The following is a 16,025-nucleotide window of genomic DNA, read 5'->3' as shown; positions in this document are numbered from 1 at the left end:
TTTTTTTAAAACAAAAAATAAATTAAATATTAATTTGTAAATAGGGTAAAGATAATTTAGTTTTAAAAGATTTATTTCAAAACAATGTTAACAAAACATTGAATTTTTTTTATAATTTATTAGGAAAAAGCATTTATTATGAATTCATAAAAAACAATTTATCTTGGGAATCTTGGTTGATGATTCCGTCTTTAGAAGTTTTATCAGTTAATAAGGTTCAGACTTGATAAATATTTGTTGACGATTTAGTTAAATTAATAATAATAAAAACACATCACAATCGATCTCTAAAAGTTAGCAAATATAAAATTGAATAAAAATTTCAAAATATTTTTAAATACCCACTTTGACAATAACAAAATTAAACATAATAAAATAAAAATAATTAAAAACTAATAAAATAATTATATATAAAATTTTTTATTTAAAATTCTCTTGAAGTATTTTCGGCAATTTTAGAATCTTGATCGATTTGATGTCTAACAAGAAGTGTATTAAGTTGGTTGTAACGATTTGCATTTAAGAATAGTGGTCTGCCTCTTCTTAAATTTGGATCTTCTTCACCATGGTCATCTAAATATGGGGATATCCAGAAAGTTTTTCTTGGGATGTGAATTAAAAGAGTTGAGCTAGTTTTGATGAGTAAAAAGATACCGGTACCTGCATTACATCTTTCAGCATGTAAAATACATTCACTCTTTTGATCAAAGAATCTCTTACAACATCCACCTAAACAACATAATGTACCACAAATTAAACAAACTGCTTGGTTACTTGAAATGGTTTTACATTGAATACATGGGATTAATGAATAGTATTGAGAGACTGCGTTGTATTGTTCTGGGAGTTTAATTAATAAAAATGGATTTGGGATAATTGGTGATGGTAAAATCGATGGTTTTTTAACTGGTACTATTTGTTGATTGTTATTTGGTGTGGTGGTAGTTGTGGTGGTATTAGTTTCATTATTACTGTCCTCAACACTTGAAGAAATTGCTGAAACAAATAATAATTGTTCTACCCAAGCTGAAACCAATGGTACTTTTTCAGAATGAGAAATAAGACTGTTTAGGATATCGGTAGCTTGGCCATCAAATTCTGGGAGATTTAAATAGTTAACCAAATAATTTATTTCATTTTCTAATGAGAGGTCGGCGATACTAATTGAAATTGGATCAGTTTTAAGACAAGAGAAAAGGAATAATGAGAGTCTTCTTAAAAAGACTAAACAATTACTCTTAATGGCTGTAAGGTGTTCGGCTGGAATTGATTGGACTGGAGTAACGGTTTCACGGGTAGCTGAGATGAGATTATTTACACTATTAATGAATGAATCTGAAGATTCAAAAGTTGGATCTGTAGTCTTGAATTGTTGAAGGATTGATTGGGTGATGGAGGCATCATAAAACATTCTGGCAACCATATAGAATTTTTCAACGTTGATTTGTAAATCAGTGTCGGCATATCTAATGAATACTTGAACAAAAGTATGGAAAAGATCCAATGAAAGGAGTGGTGGGAAAGCTTCACCATAAACACCTTCATTATATATTTCTGGGTATTCACGTGGTTGTGGTTTTTCTTTCTTTTCTTTTTTGTCTTTGGTAGCAGCAGCAGCAGCAGCGGCAGCCTCTTCCTCTTTTTTTAATTTTTCTTCCTCTTCTTCTGGAGTTGGTAATAATTGGGTTTCATGTGAACCAGAGATTGATTGCCATAAAAGTTTACCTTGATGTTGTTGTACTGGATAGAGATGTGAATGAGCAATAAGATATCTAAAGAGTGAACGAATATCAATACGATTGGAATCAGACATCTTAAAGAGTGGGTATTCATTTGGATTAACGGATGCATCTGGATCTGGAACACGAATGGAAAGTTCTGTACCTGCGATAGTTGAGGTTAGGGCCGAATTTAAGAAAGGTGATACAGTTGAATCTGATTTTGATGAATAGAAATCTAGGTTATATCTAACACCATATATTCTAGTGGCAAATTGATCAATTGGTTGTCTGAGATTTCTAAGTGACTGTGGAGATGGTGAGTCCATAAGTTTCTTGTATTGTTCATCTTTACCTGTAAGTCTTCTACCTAATGAATGATAAAATTCTGAATATGGAACAAGCTCTTTATTTTTTGAATTTTCTCTTGCCATTTTTGGTGTAATAACATGTTGACAATGTAACTCATTTTGGAAGCTTGAATCAGGGACTACTGGAACAATGGCATTACCTATTCTTCTACAAAGGACGCAAAGGAATTCGTTTTTATCTGGATTAACTAATTCACCACCTTCATTATTTTTGATTAATGACCAAGCATATTCAGAAAAACAACTATCATGGATTTGGTGACCACAGAATGAAAGATTAAGATTGACTGATTCTTCAGTATTTCTAAAGATTTCTTGTTTACTAAATTTATTAGACCATGGGTTACCAGTGAGTGGTTCTGTAGTTGAATCATATTTGAGGAAAACATTATTATCCATATCGTCAAATGAATTATTATCAAAGAAATCATCAATATCATCTTCATCCTCATCCTCTTCTAAAATACCCATATCATCTGATTCATCCGATTCAATTGAAATAATTTCTGGTTGAGCTGTAGTAGTTGTAGTGGTTGTAGTTGTGTTATTATTGTTGTTATTGATATTATAGTTATTATTATTATTATTATTATTATTATTATTATTATTATTATTATTATTATTATTAATATTATTATTATTATTATTATTATTATTATTATTATTATTATTATTATTATTATTATCAGTTGTTCTATCAATACGAACACTAACATTATGATCTCCTTGTGATACCTGATTAATGAATGATTGTAAATCAAAGTTTGGAACTACTCTATTGTTAGCTCTGGCTTGAAAGTGAATTGTTGGATTACCAGTAGAAATTTGACTTTGAAGCTCGTTAAGAATATTATTACTATTTTGATTAGTTGGATTTATTCTTTGAAGAGCTCTTAAGAGTGATTGGGCTAAATCATTGGAGAATTGATTTTGTATTGGAGTTTGTGGAATACCATGGGTTTGAACACGACGGGAAGCAGCATGATTGGTTAAACGTCTGGATAAGAGGTCAAGGGCATCGTCTTCATTTTCAAAATAGGTATCGAAATCTTCTAATTCTGCATCGCTTTCAGCATCATCGTAACCAAACTCGTCGTCTGATTCATCGATAAGTGAATCGCCTGAATCTGAATCGGTTTCTCCATCAATCTCTTCATTTTCGTCTTCATCTTCATCATCGTCATCCATTTCATCTTCATCGTCATCGTTATCATCATCACCTTCGATTTCCATTTCTTCACCAAAACCAAAGAAATCGTTTGCATGTGAAACACGGTTAAGGAAAGAAATAGCCTTACTAACTTCATCTTCACTATCATCTTCTTCATCGTCACCAGCCATGATATCAGCATCAGCAATATCTTCATCGTCCATTTCATCTAGACCGGTATTAATGTAATCAGCTAAACCACCAACACCAACACCAATTGGATTAACAATATTATGATTTTCGGTTTGATTAGCAAGACCATTATTTTCACCACGACTAACTCTTGATTCGTTATTTTCACCAACATTGTTATTGTTGTCATTATTGTTATTATTAATGTTTGCATTTGAAACTGGGGAAGTACCACTATCTACTAAATCCTTTTTAATGGCCTCTGTGATACGGTGTTTTCTTTCTTCTGGTGTGAGTTTTGAAAGCATTAAAATTGAAGATGGTTGAATGAAAGCAACTCTACCCATTGGACGGTCAATTGAACCTGGTTCACGGCAAAGAGCACAAGTAGTAGTTGATTCATGGCCATCAACAACAAGTGCATTAGATTCTTTTGGTTTTTTATCTTGTTTATTATCTAAATCTTCATCTTCGTAATCCTCATCACCTTCTTCAAATTTGAAAGCAGATTGTTGTGATTTCATTTGAGCAAGGATAGCTGCTTGTCTAGCACGAGCTAAACGTTTCTTTTCTTCTTCTGGATCTTCTTTACGGGATGATTGTGGTTGTTTTTTGGCTTTAATTGCTGCCCAATAATTTTCGACGGTTTGTTTACAATTAAAGTTATTTTCCATAAGAGTATTAATGATATTTTGAATATGTTGTTTTTGATCGGCATTGACTTGTTGGGATGATGTTAATTTAACCAAAAGAATAATTAATGATAATCTTTTTTGTTCAGAAACTTGAATATCAACAGAGGCATTAATGAAAATATTTTTCTTTGATGGGAATTCAATTTCGCTATAGCTCTTTGGAACGCTGGTTGATGTATTAAAGTTTTGTGAAGCAGATTTAGAGAGTTTGCTTGGTGTTGGAATAGTCATTGGGGCGTCAGAAGCTTCAGCTTTTAATTCAAAATTGTTTAATGCTTGATTAATACTGAGATCTAAAGCATGAAGAGCATGGGTAAAGAGTGTATCGGTTGATTTAGCACTATCAACTAATTGATTTTGTAAAATTGTGAATAAAATTTGATGTAAAACTTTTGAGCATAAAATTGTATTGAGGTCTTCTAAACATGGTAATGTTGGATAATTAATATAGGTACCTCTAGCGATATTGGTTTTGGTTTTATTGGTAAATTCGCTGTATCTTTCCTCAGCACTTTGAATATCTTGAGTATTATAATGTGCAAAATATGGATCAAACTCACTCCAAAATTGTTCTTTTAATTGATATTTGCCTTGTTCAGTCTATAAAAAAATTATAAATAATTAATATAAGGATTAAAAATACATGTTTAAATAAAATTATAAATCTATAATTACTTTTTGTGGAGTTTGGAAAGTTGAGATTTCTTTTAATATATTTTCAAAATTTTGATGATGAACCAATTTCTTTTTGATTGCTTTGGTTAATTGAGAGTGAGTACTATCGCCCAAACATAATCTATGAATAAGTTCTTTTCTGATGATTTGGTCCTCAGTCATACCACACATAAGTTTATTTGTAGCCAACATAATAATACATTGGAGGAAATCCTCTGAAAGACTCTTTTTCTTTTGAAGATTCTCTTCAATTTTTTGTTTCTCTTTTCTAATTTTCTTTTCCTCTTTGGTTTCTTTCTTTTCTTGATCTTTACCTTTTTCTTTTTCCTTTTCCTTTTCTTTTTCCTTTTCCTTTTCTTTTTCTTCAGTTGTAGTTTTAACCCCACTTGAACTTTGTCTAAGTGATTTGGATGGAGTTGATGGTGGAATAATTGGTGTACCATCAATTGATTTATTTAAATTGGTATATTCAATTTCAAACCAATCTTCTAAATTGTAAATATTGAGAGCATGATTTAAAAATTGATTTGAACCCATTGTGACAGCACCAATTTGAACTAAAAATATATCGAGATCATAGTATTTTTGATAATGAAGACTTTGATAAATAATAGTTTGAAGTGACATATCCTCTTCTCTTCCGTGTGCTTTCCACATGCCTGATCTAATTTCACCCAAGGATGCTAAAATCTTAAATGGATGATATGATGAACCTTTGGCATAGTCAGAAATTGAAATAAGAGAATCTTGACCAATAATTTGTGAGAACAATGCCTTTAAACCACCTTGACTCTTAAACTCTTTTCCTAAACTACTATTGATACATTTGAATAATATTGCTGATACAACTCTATGTAATGGCAAGTGGAATGAAAATCCCTCACGTTTGACATGAAGTGATAGTAACTGTTTAATATTATTTAAATAATGTGATTCAGTGGTTGATTTCTCTGTAGTGGTAGTAGTAGTGGTGGTTGTTGATTGTGAACTATCTTTATCAGATTTTTCATTGTCTTCTAAAAGTTGTTGTTGTTTTTGTTGTTTTTCAATTAAATAGCCATTTCTATATTCTAACCAACCTAAAATCCATTTACCTAAATATTGTGTACTAAATAATAAGAATTGATCTAAACTTGCTTTGTCTAATGGGATAGCATTAATGATGGGGAAAATTGTATTTGAAAAACTAATATCAACATTGAAAGGTGGCACCCAATCATCAGTATTAGTTCCACGAGTTTGAATATTTGGATTCATACCCTGAGCAATACCAATAACGTTGAACCATAATGATAGTAATTGTTTAGATTTGATAACACTACTTGCAACGCCACTGTTGCCAAGAATAAAACTAATATCGGTTCTTAAGATAGAAACAGCCTGTGGTACTTCATAAAGTTGAGTTATTTGTTTATATTGTGGATATAGGTAAGATTCTTTAAAGTGCTCTTTCTTTTTCTTATCGCCTCTAATATAGAAAAATTTATAAAAGAATTCATTGATGGTTTCCATTACGATTTCGGCAGCGTTCTCTTGTAATAAAAGATTTCCCATAGCAGTTGATGAAAAAATAGAGTATGAAGTGAGCAAAATGTGTTTTTTACTTTCAGTGATGCATTTCTTGTAGATTGGTAATATTAGTTTAATGAATGATTCGATGAATTCAACAGAACCACGAAGGAAAACACAAAAGTTTGCAATAGTTTCTTTCATTGAACGAGATACTGATTGGTGGAGATCTGGTGAATAGAAAAGTTGAATTAATGGTGTTGAGAATGGTGATGGTGGAAGAAGATGAGTGTTGCCAATATCGGTATTTGAAATATATTTGATTACTACGACTTTAATAATATCACCACGTTGTGCCATCTTTAATAACCAATCCATAAATGAGTCAAATAATAAAGTGTTGTCCTTGTCATAGAAAATATATATCTTTTTTAATATGAATTGAACTACAAAACTCATTGCTAATATGAATCTTTCTGGATACTTTGTTACGTCAATTTTTTGTTCTTTATGTCTTGTACAAAAACCACTTGGTTTGAATGCTGTTGGGTCACCACAATCACAAAAACCACCTCCAACACTTTGTAAAGCATCTATTTGAGAAAAAAAAATCGAATTAGTATATTTTGTTTTATGGGTTTTTATTATTATTTTAAATACCTACAATCGTGACCCTCATGATCACCCTCTTTGAAACATGCTGTGCATAATGCAGAAGTTGGATCTAATTGACAGGTTCTACATTTATAAGCAGTATCACCAAATGACCAAGTTGTTTCGCAAGCCCCAAAATTCAATAATTTTCTATCTGATAATTCTTTAAAAAATGTTTCTGGTTTTTCGGTACCAGTTACAATTTTCATACAAATATCTAAAAACTCTTTATAATGGGTTGGTTCATCATCTTTCCAGATTTTAGTTAGATAATCGATAATTGAATTTGGGTTATTATTTAAATATTCTAAATCTAAATTAAAATTCATTTGAATAAATTTTAATTATTATATATTTTATGTTATTTACTATTACGTCTATTTATTTATCTATTATTATTATGATTTCTAAGTAATTATTTTTTTTCCTACTGATTATTTAAAAAATTTTTAAAAAAAAAAAAAACGAAAAAAATAAAATACAAAAAATAAAAAATAAAATAAATTTGTGATATATAATTAATTTAATAATAAAAAAAATTAAATAATAAAAACACACAAATTAAGTAAATATTGTATTTGTATAAAATAAACAATGATAATTTATATTTAACAATTACAAAATATTTATAAAAATAATAAAAAAAATTTTTTTTGAAAAATTTAAAAAAATTATAAAAAATAAAAAAAAAAAAAAAATGAAAAAAAAATAAAATTAAAAAAAAAAAAAAAAAAAAAAAAAAAAAAAAAATTTAAATTTTCCTTTTTTTTACTATTTGATTAATGATATTTAATTTCCCTTTTTCTTTCTTTCTTTCTTTTATATATTTTTTGGATTTATAAAAAAAAAAAAAAAAAAAAAAAATTCAGGTTTATAAAAGCAAATTAATTGAATTGGTAGAATTAAAAAAGACTTTCTGGAAAATTTGTTTTAAATTTATAATATATATGGTTTTTTTTTTATTATTTTTTTTTTTTTTTGACTCTTATATAAATCTTTTGATCAAATTATTTTTAATTCTAAAGATATAATATTTATCGTATTTAAAATTTTTTTATTGTATGAAACATGAACAACAGCCCCTCTTCTTTGGTGTGATGAGTGGTATTTTTTCGTTTGAAGCTGGTGGGAGTGGTGGTGATGATGGGGCTTTGGTTGGGGTTGGGTTAACATTGATTTCAGTGTGTTGTTTAACTGGTGTAGTATTGATTGAGGTTTGTTGTGGTTGTTGTTTGATTGGTGTTGATGGTTTTTCATTAATTTGTGATGATGAAACAACAACAGAGGCTGGTTCTTGTTTTTCTACAATTTCTACTTTAGTTTCTTTTGGTTCATTAATAACTGGCTCTACAACGCTTGATTTAGAGCTTAGTTCCTCGATTGGAACAACAATTGGGGTGGTTGTTGTGTTGGTTTCAACTTTGACAGGTTCATCAACGGCTTGTTCTTTAATATCTGGCTTAATTTGTTCATCAACTTTTACTGGTTCAACAATTTGTTGAGCTGATTCTTCTTTATCTTCCTTTACAACAGTTTCAACAACAGGTTCAATAACTGGTTCTTCTTTAATTTCTGGTTCTTGATTAGTTGTAGTGATTGGCTCAGCAATTGGTTCAACAATTGGCTCAGCAATTGGTTCAACAATTGGCTCAGCAACTGGTTCAGCAATTGGTTCAGAAACTGGTTCAATAATTGGTTCAGCAACTGATTCAGCAACTGGTTCAGTAATTGGTTCAGTATCAATAGTTGGTTCAGCAACTGGTTCAGTAATTGGTTCAGCAACTGGTTCAGCAACTGGTTCAGTAATTGGTTCAGTAACTGGTTCAGCAACTGATTCAGCAACTGGCTCAGAAATTGGTTCAGCAACTGGCTCAACAATTGGCTCAGCAACTGGTTCGGAAACTGGTTCAACAATTGGTTCGGAAACTGGTTCAATTATTGGTTCGGAAACTGGTTCATCAATTGGTTCGGAAACTGGTTCAGAAACTGGTTCGACAATTGATTCAGAAACTGGCTCAGTGACTAACTCTTCAGTAACAACAGTAGATGGTTCTTCTTTAATATCGTTTTCAATTTTAGTTTCATCAACAACTGTGTTTGAATCTTCATCCTTAGTTTCATTGTTTGTAACTAATTCTTCTTTAACATCTTGATTAGAAACTAACTCTTCTCTTGTTTCTTCTTTAGTCTGTTCGACGGCCTCTACAACATGTTCAGTTTCTTCGGTATCATTTTCTTTTGTTTCCTCTTCAATACTTTCTTCGCCGCCTAAGGTTGTTTCCTCTTGCTCTTTGGTTGTTGTGGTATTGGAAATGGATTCCTCTGGTTTAATTTCTTCTTGTGAGTTTTCTTCTTGGGATTTGTTTTCAAAGTGTTGTGACCATGGATGTGATTGTTTAATTTCGCTATTATCACTTTGATCCTCTTCATCAGTACTATGTCTAATTACATCGTCATATTCTTCTTCCTCTTCTTGTTGTTGTTGTTGTTGTTGTTGTTGTTCCTCTAATATTAATTGTTCTAATTGTTGTTTTTGATATTGTTCTTCTAATTGTTGTTGTTCCAATTGTTTTTGTTGGTAATATTGAATTTGTCTTTCATCTTCATCGTCTTCATACTCTTCATCATCATCGTCATCTTCATCAAAATCGTCATAGCCTTGATCGTAATCGTGTTCATCTTCGTCGTATTCGTTTTCATCTTCGTCGTATTCGTCATCATCCTCATAGTAAGGTTCATATTCATGATAGGTATTATTTTCTAATTGGAATAAAATATTCTTTTTGGCTGGTTTTGGAACATCTTCTTCATCAGTACTTTCTTCTTCTTCTTCTTCGTCTTCTTCTTCATCATCATCGTCATCTTGTTCATCTTCAAACTCTCTTTGTTTTTGTTGTTCTAATTGTTGTAAATATTGTTGTTGTTGTAATTCATATTGTCTCTTTTGTTCGCTATCATACTCTTCATCATTATTTTCGTGTTGTTCTTCCTCTTCTTGTGGTTGAGATGTTGTTGATTGATAATCAGAGTCTAATGTATTACTGTTACTATTGTCTGAATATGGTCTTGGGAATGATGAATTGCTATCATCGTCATCATCATCATCATCATTATCAATATCATTATTACCATTTGACATACCGATTGGGAGATTTGCTAATCTTGGAGCACCAGTGTTATTTGGAGAATTGGTTTTTAGCTGTTCATCAAAGGTACGAATTGCTGGGAATACTAAATTTGGATCTTGAAGTGATATTTTAATATTTTTAAGAATTGAGGCAATTTCTTTGAATGATGGTCTTTGGGCTGGATCTACTCTACAACAATCAAAAGTGAGTTTAACCAATGAAGCTGGACAATCTTCAGGAATTAATTGATTTCTTACAATATCTTCAGATAATCCAAAATCAGCACCTCTCATATATGGCTGTGGTTTAACTCTTGTGATAATTTCTAATAAAACAATACCAAATGAAAAAACATCAGATTTTTCATCATAATCTTTACCAGTTATCATTTCTGGAGACATCCAATTATCTGTACCACAAATAGTCTAATAGTTTTTAAAAAAAAGAAAAAAAAAAAAAAATATTAGTATAAAAATAATTAAAAGATATTTATATCATAATCTAACAATAGTTTACCATTGATTTATTATTTTCTTCATCGACAATTCTTGCAAAACCAAAATCGCAAACTTTAATTTTCCAATTTCTATCTACTAAAAGGTTAGTTGATTTTAAATCTCTGTGAACAATTGATTGATTGTGAAGGTAGGCCATAGCCAATGAAACATCGTGAGCAATAGAGGCTCTTAAAAACCACGATAACTCGATTGATTTGTTTTTTAAATAATATTGTAAGTCGCCACCTAAATTAAAAAAGTAAATAGTTAATATTTATTATAATGTGATAGGTTTATTATAATTTCGATGCAGTTATAGTTACCTTCAACTAATTCAGTTACAATAAATAAAATACCATTTTTTTCTGAAAGACCAACAAATTGGATTACATTTGGATGAGAAAAAAGTTTGATTGTTTCGATTTCACGGTTTAAAAATTTTTCAAGATCAACACGGTTTGGGTCATCTGGTAAAATTTGAATCTTTTTAATTGCTACAGGTGTACCTAAATATTCGCCTCTATATACTTTACCAAAGCCACCGCTGCCAATCTCTGAATTAAACTCTAAATCGTCGTAATTAATTCTCCATGCCTTATCGAGTGATGGAACTGATGTATCAACTGATGCCATTTCTAATTTGTACTATATTGTTTTATTACAGTTATTGCTATTATAATAGTATTTAAAAATGCTTGTATTATGATTCTCTTGTATTATAAAATTTCTGTGGTGTGTTTATTTTTTAATAAAAAAAAAAAAAAAGTTTTGATTTTTGGTTTTAATTTAAATCTTTATTTTTTTTATTTTTTTATTTTTTAAAAAAACTGTATGTTGTTATTTTGTATTGTGCAAATAAAATTTTTTTATATCTTTCGTGTGGGGGTGTTGATATTATAAAAATTTTATTATGGTTTTTGGGTGGGTGTGTGTGATAATATTACAATTGTTTTAATTCATACATAAATAAGTTAAATAAATAATTGATTATAATTTTTTTTTAAAGAATTACAATTACTAAAAATAAATAAATTATTATAGGATTTATACAAAAAAAAAAATAAAAAAATAAAAAAATAAAAAAAAAATTCTAAAATTTTTAAAAAAAAAAAATTATCTAAAAAATTTAAAAAAAAAAAAAAATTTTAAAAAAAATAATTTTAAATAAATTTTTAAATAAAAAAAAAAAAAGGTATTATTTATATATATTTTGATAATCCTCTTTGGGTGATTAACATATTTTAATAATAAAGGCTACCGGTTTCTATTTTGTATTTAAAAAATTATTTCCTTATTAATACAATTTATGGGTGATTATAAATTTGGTACCATTGTTAATTCTACTTATAAAAGAGAATGATATAAAAAATTTCATAAACAGTTTTTATAAAAAGATATTTCTTTAAAAACTAAAAAACTAAAAATAAAAAATGAAAAATAGAAAATGAAATTTTTTTTTTTTTTTTTTTTTTTTTTTTAAATATTTAATAAATAAATAAAATTATTTTATTCGAATCAATATGATTAATATGAACTATTAATACAATGTGGTGTATTATTAATAAATATCCAATAAAATATTATATATTTAACATGAATTTAAAGTTATAATGTCTGAGTACTTGTTCAAAAGATGCAAGACTACACCGTTTGTCCAACCAAAACCGTTTTGAACAACATATTCACCACCACCACCTGGGGTACCAACATCGTATACATTATATTTTTCAAACATCATTCCACCTTCTGTTTCTAAAGTTGAATTCCATCCACAATAGTTTGTGGTTACCCAACGATTAATTAAGGATCTGCCAATTGCAGTTGAAACAGTTGTGTTGGTGTCCATTAAAAGCTCGATGACAAAGTATTGAAGATTTGGGAATGCACTTGGTAAATCCCATTGTTGATTGGTGTCGATAAGAGATGATGGAATACCTCCTGGGAAGTTTAATAAAACATCAGATAGCTCTTTGAAAATTGAATCGATCTCTTCGTCGTTCATATTGATCTCTTCTTCAATATCTACAAACAATGGTAATAAATTTGAAATATAAAAGTTTTCGTTTAATGTTTGTGTTTCTAAATTGAGATCGAACCATTGTAAATTATTTTCATCCCAAAAAACAGATTGAATTGCAGTTGCTCTTTCTGATGCGGCTTTTTGGTAGAAAGTGGACATTGTGGTATTACCAAAATAATTGTGGAACATTGATAATGTTTTTTCGTTATAGTACAAAATTGAATTTAAATCTACTGGTACGACTTCAATGGTTTGAATAGTGGTTAAATTTGTATTATCTGATTGCGAGAACCAACGTGAACAAAAATCCCAACCTGATTCAGCGCCTGATGTAATTGAGCTGTAATAGAATTTTTGCTCGTCATCACTAGAGAACACTGAGGCACCTGTAAAGTCTTCATAGAATGATTCTGGACGTGGTGTATTGGTTGATACGTTATATAAATTTAAAGTGTATGATCCACCGTCACAAGTATTAATTTGGGTGGTACGATATTTCATAAACCATTGGTATTCAGCATCTAAAATTGGTAAAGTTTCTTGAAGGAATTGGTAGTCGCTGGTTGCTTCAACATATGATTTAACCATAAGAGTATATAATGGTGGTTGGCTTCTATTTAAATAATAAATACGACCACCATTTGGAATGAAACCATACTCGGTAATAATATCTCTAAAATTAGTTAACATTCCTTTTGCAGTTGCAGTCATATTTGAAACCAAAAGACCTTGAATAATCCAATAAGTGTCCCAATAGTAAAATTCACGGAATCTTGAACCAGCAATAACAAATGGATGGGTAACTGGAATGGATGAATAGCAATCATCGCATAAACCACTAACATTAAATACTCTTGTTAAATCTAACCATTTACCATGTACACTAGTGGCAAATCTTTTAAGCTCTGGATCTTGAATTTTATCGAGGAATGCTGGATTTGGGAACCAATCTACTGGGGTAACTGGCTCGACTTCGTAACCGGCTGGGTAAAAATTATTGTTTAAAAATTCTAAAAGCTCTGCCTTATTTGGACCACCAGTTTTACTTGTGTTGAACATTAAAACTTCAAATTGTTGATTGATATAATCTACTGGATATCTCATTGGCATATCGACAAAAGTTTTAGAGTCATTGAACACTTGATTCAATTGGATGGTTTTTAACAATGACCCAGTGCAATACACTGGATGTTGGCAACCGCCTACATGGTCTTGATTTACATCGGTGGCTCCTTGAATTGAAAGGATGATATAAGTTAAAAAACTTAAAATTAAGAAAAATAAAGATGCTTGCATCTTTTTACTAATGAAAATAGTTTCTAATTGTTCTAAATAGTGATAATAATAACTTTTTAGATATTTAAAATTTTTTTTTCTTGGAGTTGTTGTTGTTGTTTTAATAATTTTTTTTTTTTTTTTGTTTTCTAATTTTATATTTTTTTTAATTTATTTAATTTTAATATTGTATGCTTATATTAAAATTTAAATTAATTAAAAAATATAAAATAAAAAAATATAAATAGAAATTTATATGTTGGTATTTATTATTATTGTTATTATTATTATTATTATAGGAGTGATATTAAATAGAATATGATATATATGTAAACTTATAAAATATTATTACAAACTAATAATACCACACACCACACACAAAAATATAAAAATAAAAAAAGATACTACAGAGAAATGTTTTGTTGTTACTAATTTTACACAATTATCAATAACTTTCTATTTTTGTTTAGTTGTTTGTCGAAATTTCGCTGTCAATTTAGAAATAAATTAGATAAAAAAAATACACCAATAAAATTAAAAAATAATCTTTAATCTTAAATAAAATAATAAAATAAAAATAAATAAAATAAAATAAAAAAAACTATTTATTTATATATTTTTTTTTTTAAAATTATTACTATTATTATTTCTATTATTTCTATTATTTTAATAAAATTAATTATTTATTATTAAAAGTGGGGTATAATAAAGTATTACTACACAAAGTATAGACTTTAAACTAGATGTTTTTTTGTATTATTTTTTAAAATTATTAATTTTTTATTTATTTTAATATCTCTTATATAGAGAGAAAAAAAAAATAAAAAAAATAAAAAAGTGATTACTAAACACACACACAAATAAACAAACCAATGAAATAATATCCACAAAATCTAACACGCACACGCAAACACACACACACACACAACAACTTTAAAGCAAATAATAATATAAGCTACTTGTTGTTGTTGTTGTTTTAGTTTTTAATGTTATTGTCGTTTTTGTTTTTGTTGAACCTAACACAAAAAATAATAATAATAAAAAATATTAATAATATTTAATGCCAAATAATAATTAATTTTTTTAATGTTGTATTAGGAATATAGTGTGAAGTTTGTTCTTTATTATATGAAACAAAATGTAATGGTATTTTATTATCAATATTGGTTTTATATTTTTTATAAAAAAACTATTAACGAAAAAATAATTTAAAAAAAATTTGGTTTTTTAATCATTTTTTTTTTATTTTTTATTAATTTTAAAGATTTTTTTATTTTTACATATTGCACTAAATCCTGGTAAAGCGGTTATTAAAAAGATGCCCAAAGTATTGACAAATTAAAAAAAAAAATAATAATCAAATAATCATATAGGGTATTTTTTATATCTGGGTGTAGCGGGTTTAAAAAATATATTAGATAATATGCACTGTTCTCCAACAATGCAATATTACTTCCAATGTTTAAATTTTCAATTTTAAATAATCATATATATATAACACACTAATAAAAATAAAATGTTTTTATTTATCAGTAATTATTAATAATAATAATTAATTTAAAGATTTCAATAAATAATAATCTTTTAAAATAAATAAAATTAAAAAATATAAACATTTAAATTCACACTCTTCCTAATATAAACTTTTTTTTCTTTTCCCCATTTAAAAAATAATCAATTATTTTTTTTTAGACGAATGAAATTTAGATTAATTTAACAATAAAGAATTTCAACTAAATAATTAAAATTAATAATAATCATAAAATAAAATTATTATTTAATATTTAAAATAATTTAAATTCATTGTTTATTTATAAATTTAACATATATATTTATATAAATAGAGGAATATTATATTATTGTTATTATTTTTATTTACAACTTTAATTAATAATAAAACAAAAACAACAATGCCATTAAAATATAAAAATAAATATTGGAGGGTTTATTAAATTACCATTATTATTAGTTTTTTATTTTTGACTTTTATTTATTTATAAATTTTGAAATTTCAATTTTAAAATGTAAATTTACTAATGGGGTCAAATAGTTTTATGTGTATTTAAATGGTTCAGACGAGTATGTCAAAACTAATTAGTTACTGAAGGAAATGTTATTAAATTTAGTATGATTCTATTATC

The 16,025-nt window shown here is 27.8% G+C and overlaps 3 protein-coding genes across 3 annotated transcripts; all 3 read right to left on the bottom strand.

Annotated features, from left to right (window-relative positions):
* Window positions 1–424: 424 nt before the first annotated feature.
* Window positions 425–7,404, bottom strand: DICPUDRAFT_95779 (uncharacterized protein; the record flags this gene model as incomplete). Its single annotated transcript, XM_003293173.1, has 4 exons — window positions 6,975–7,404; window positions 4,802–6,903; window positions 2,864–4,726; window positions 425–2,824 (listed from the first exon to the last, which is right to left on the bottom strand). The coding sequence occupies exons 1-4, from the start codon at window positions 7,291–7,293 to the stop codon at window positions 425–427; spliced, it is 6,684 nt and encodes a 2,227-aa protein (XP_003293221.1). The 5' UTR covers window positions 7,294–7,404.
* A 2,807-nt stretch (window positions 7,405–10,211) lies between these two features.
* DICPUDRAFT_41714 (uncharacterized protein) lies at window positions 10,212–11,222 on the bottom strand (the record flags this gene model as incomplete). The annotated part of the gene is made up of 3 exons (XM_003293172.1): window positions 10,212–10,517; window positions 10,609–10,835; window positions 10,913–11,222. Coding segments are annotated over 3 exons (843 nt in total), but the record flags the coding sequence as incomplete, so codon positions are not given.
* Window positions 11,223–12,177: 955 nt separating this feature from the next.
* Window positions 12,178–13,905, bottom strand: DICPUDRAFT_41704 (uncharacterized protein; the record flags this gene model as incomplete). Its single annotated transcript, XM_003293171.1, has 1 exon — window positions 12,178–13,905. One exon carries the CDS (start codon window positions 13,903–13,905, stop codon window positions 12,178–12,180), a length of 1,728 nt encoding a protein of 575 aa, XP_003293219.1.
* Between the last annotated feature and the right edge of the window lie 2,120 nt (window positions 13,906–16,025).

The sequence above is a fragment of the Dictyostelium purpureum genome, assembly GCF_000190715.1.
Source record: "Dictyostelium purpureum unplaced genomic scaffold DICPUscaffold_405, whole genome shotgun sequence".
In the NCBI taxonomy this organism is placed as follows: Eukaryota; Evosea; class Eumycetozoa; order Dictyosteliales; family Dictyosteliaceae; genus Dictyostelium; species Dictyostelium purpureum.
This window is presented reverse-complemented; position numbering and strand designations above follow the sequence as displayed.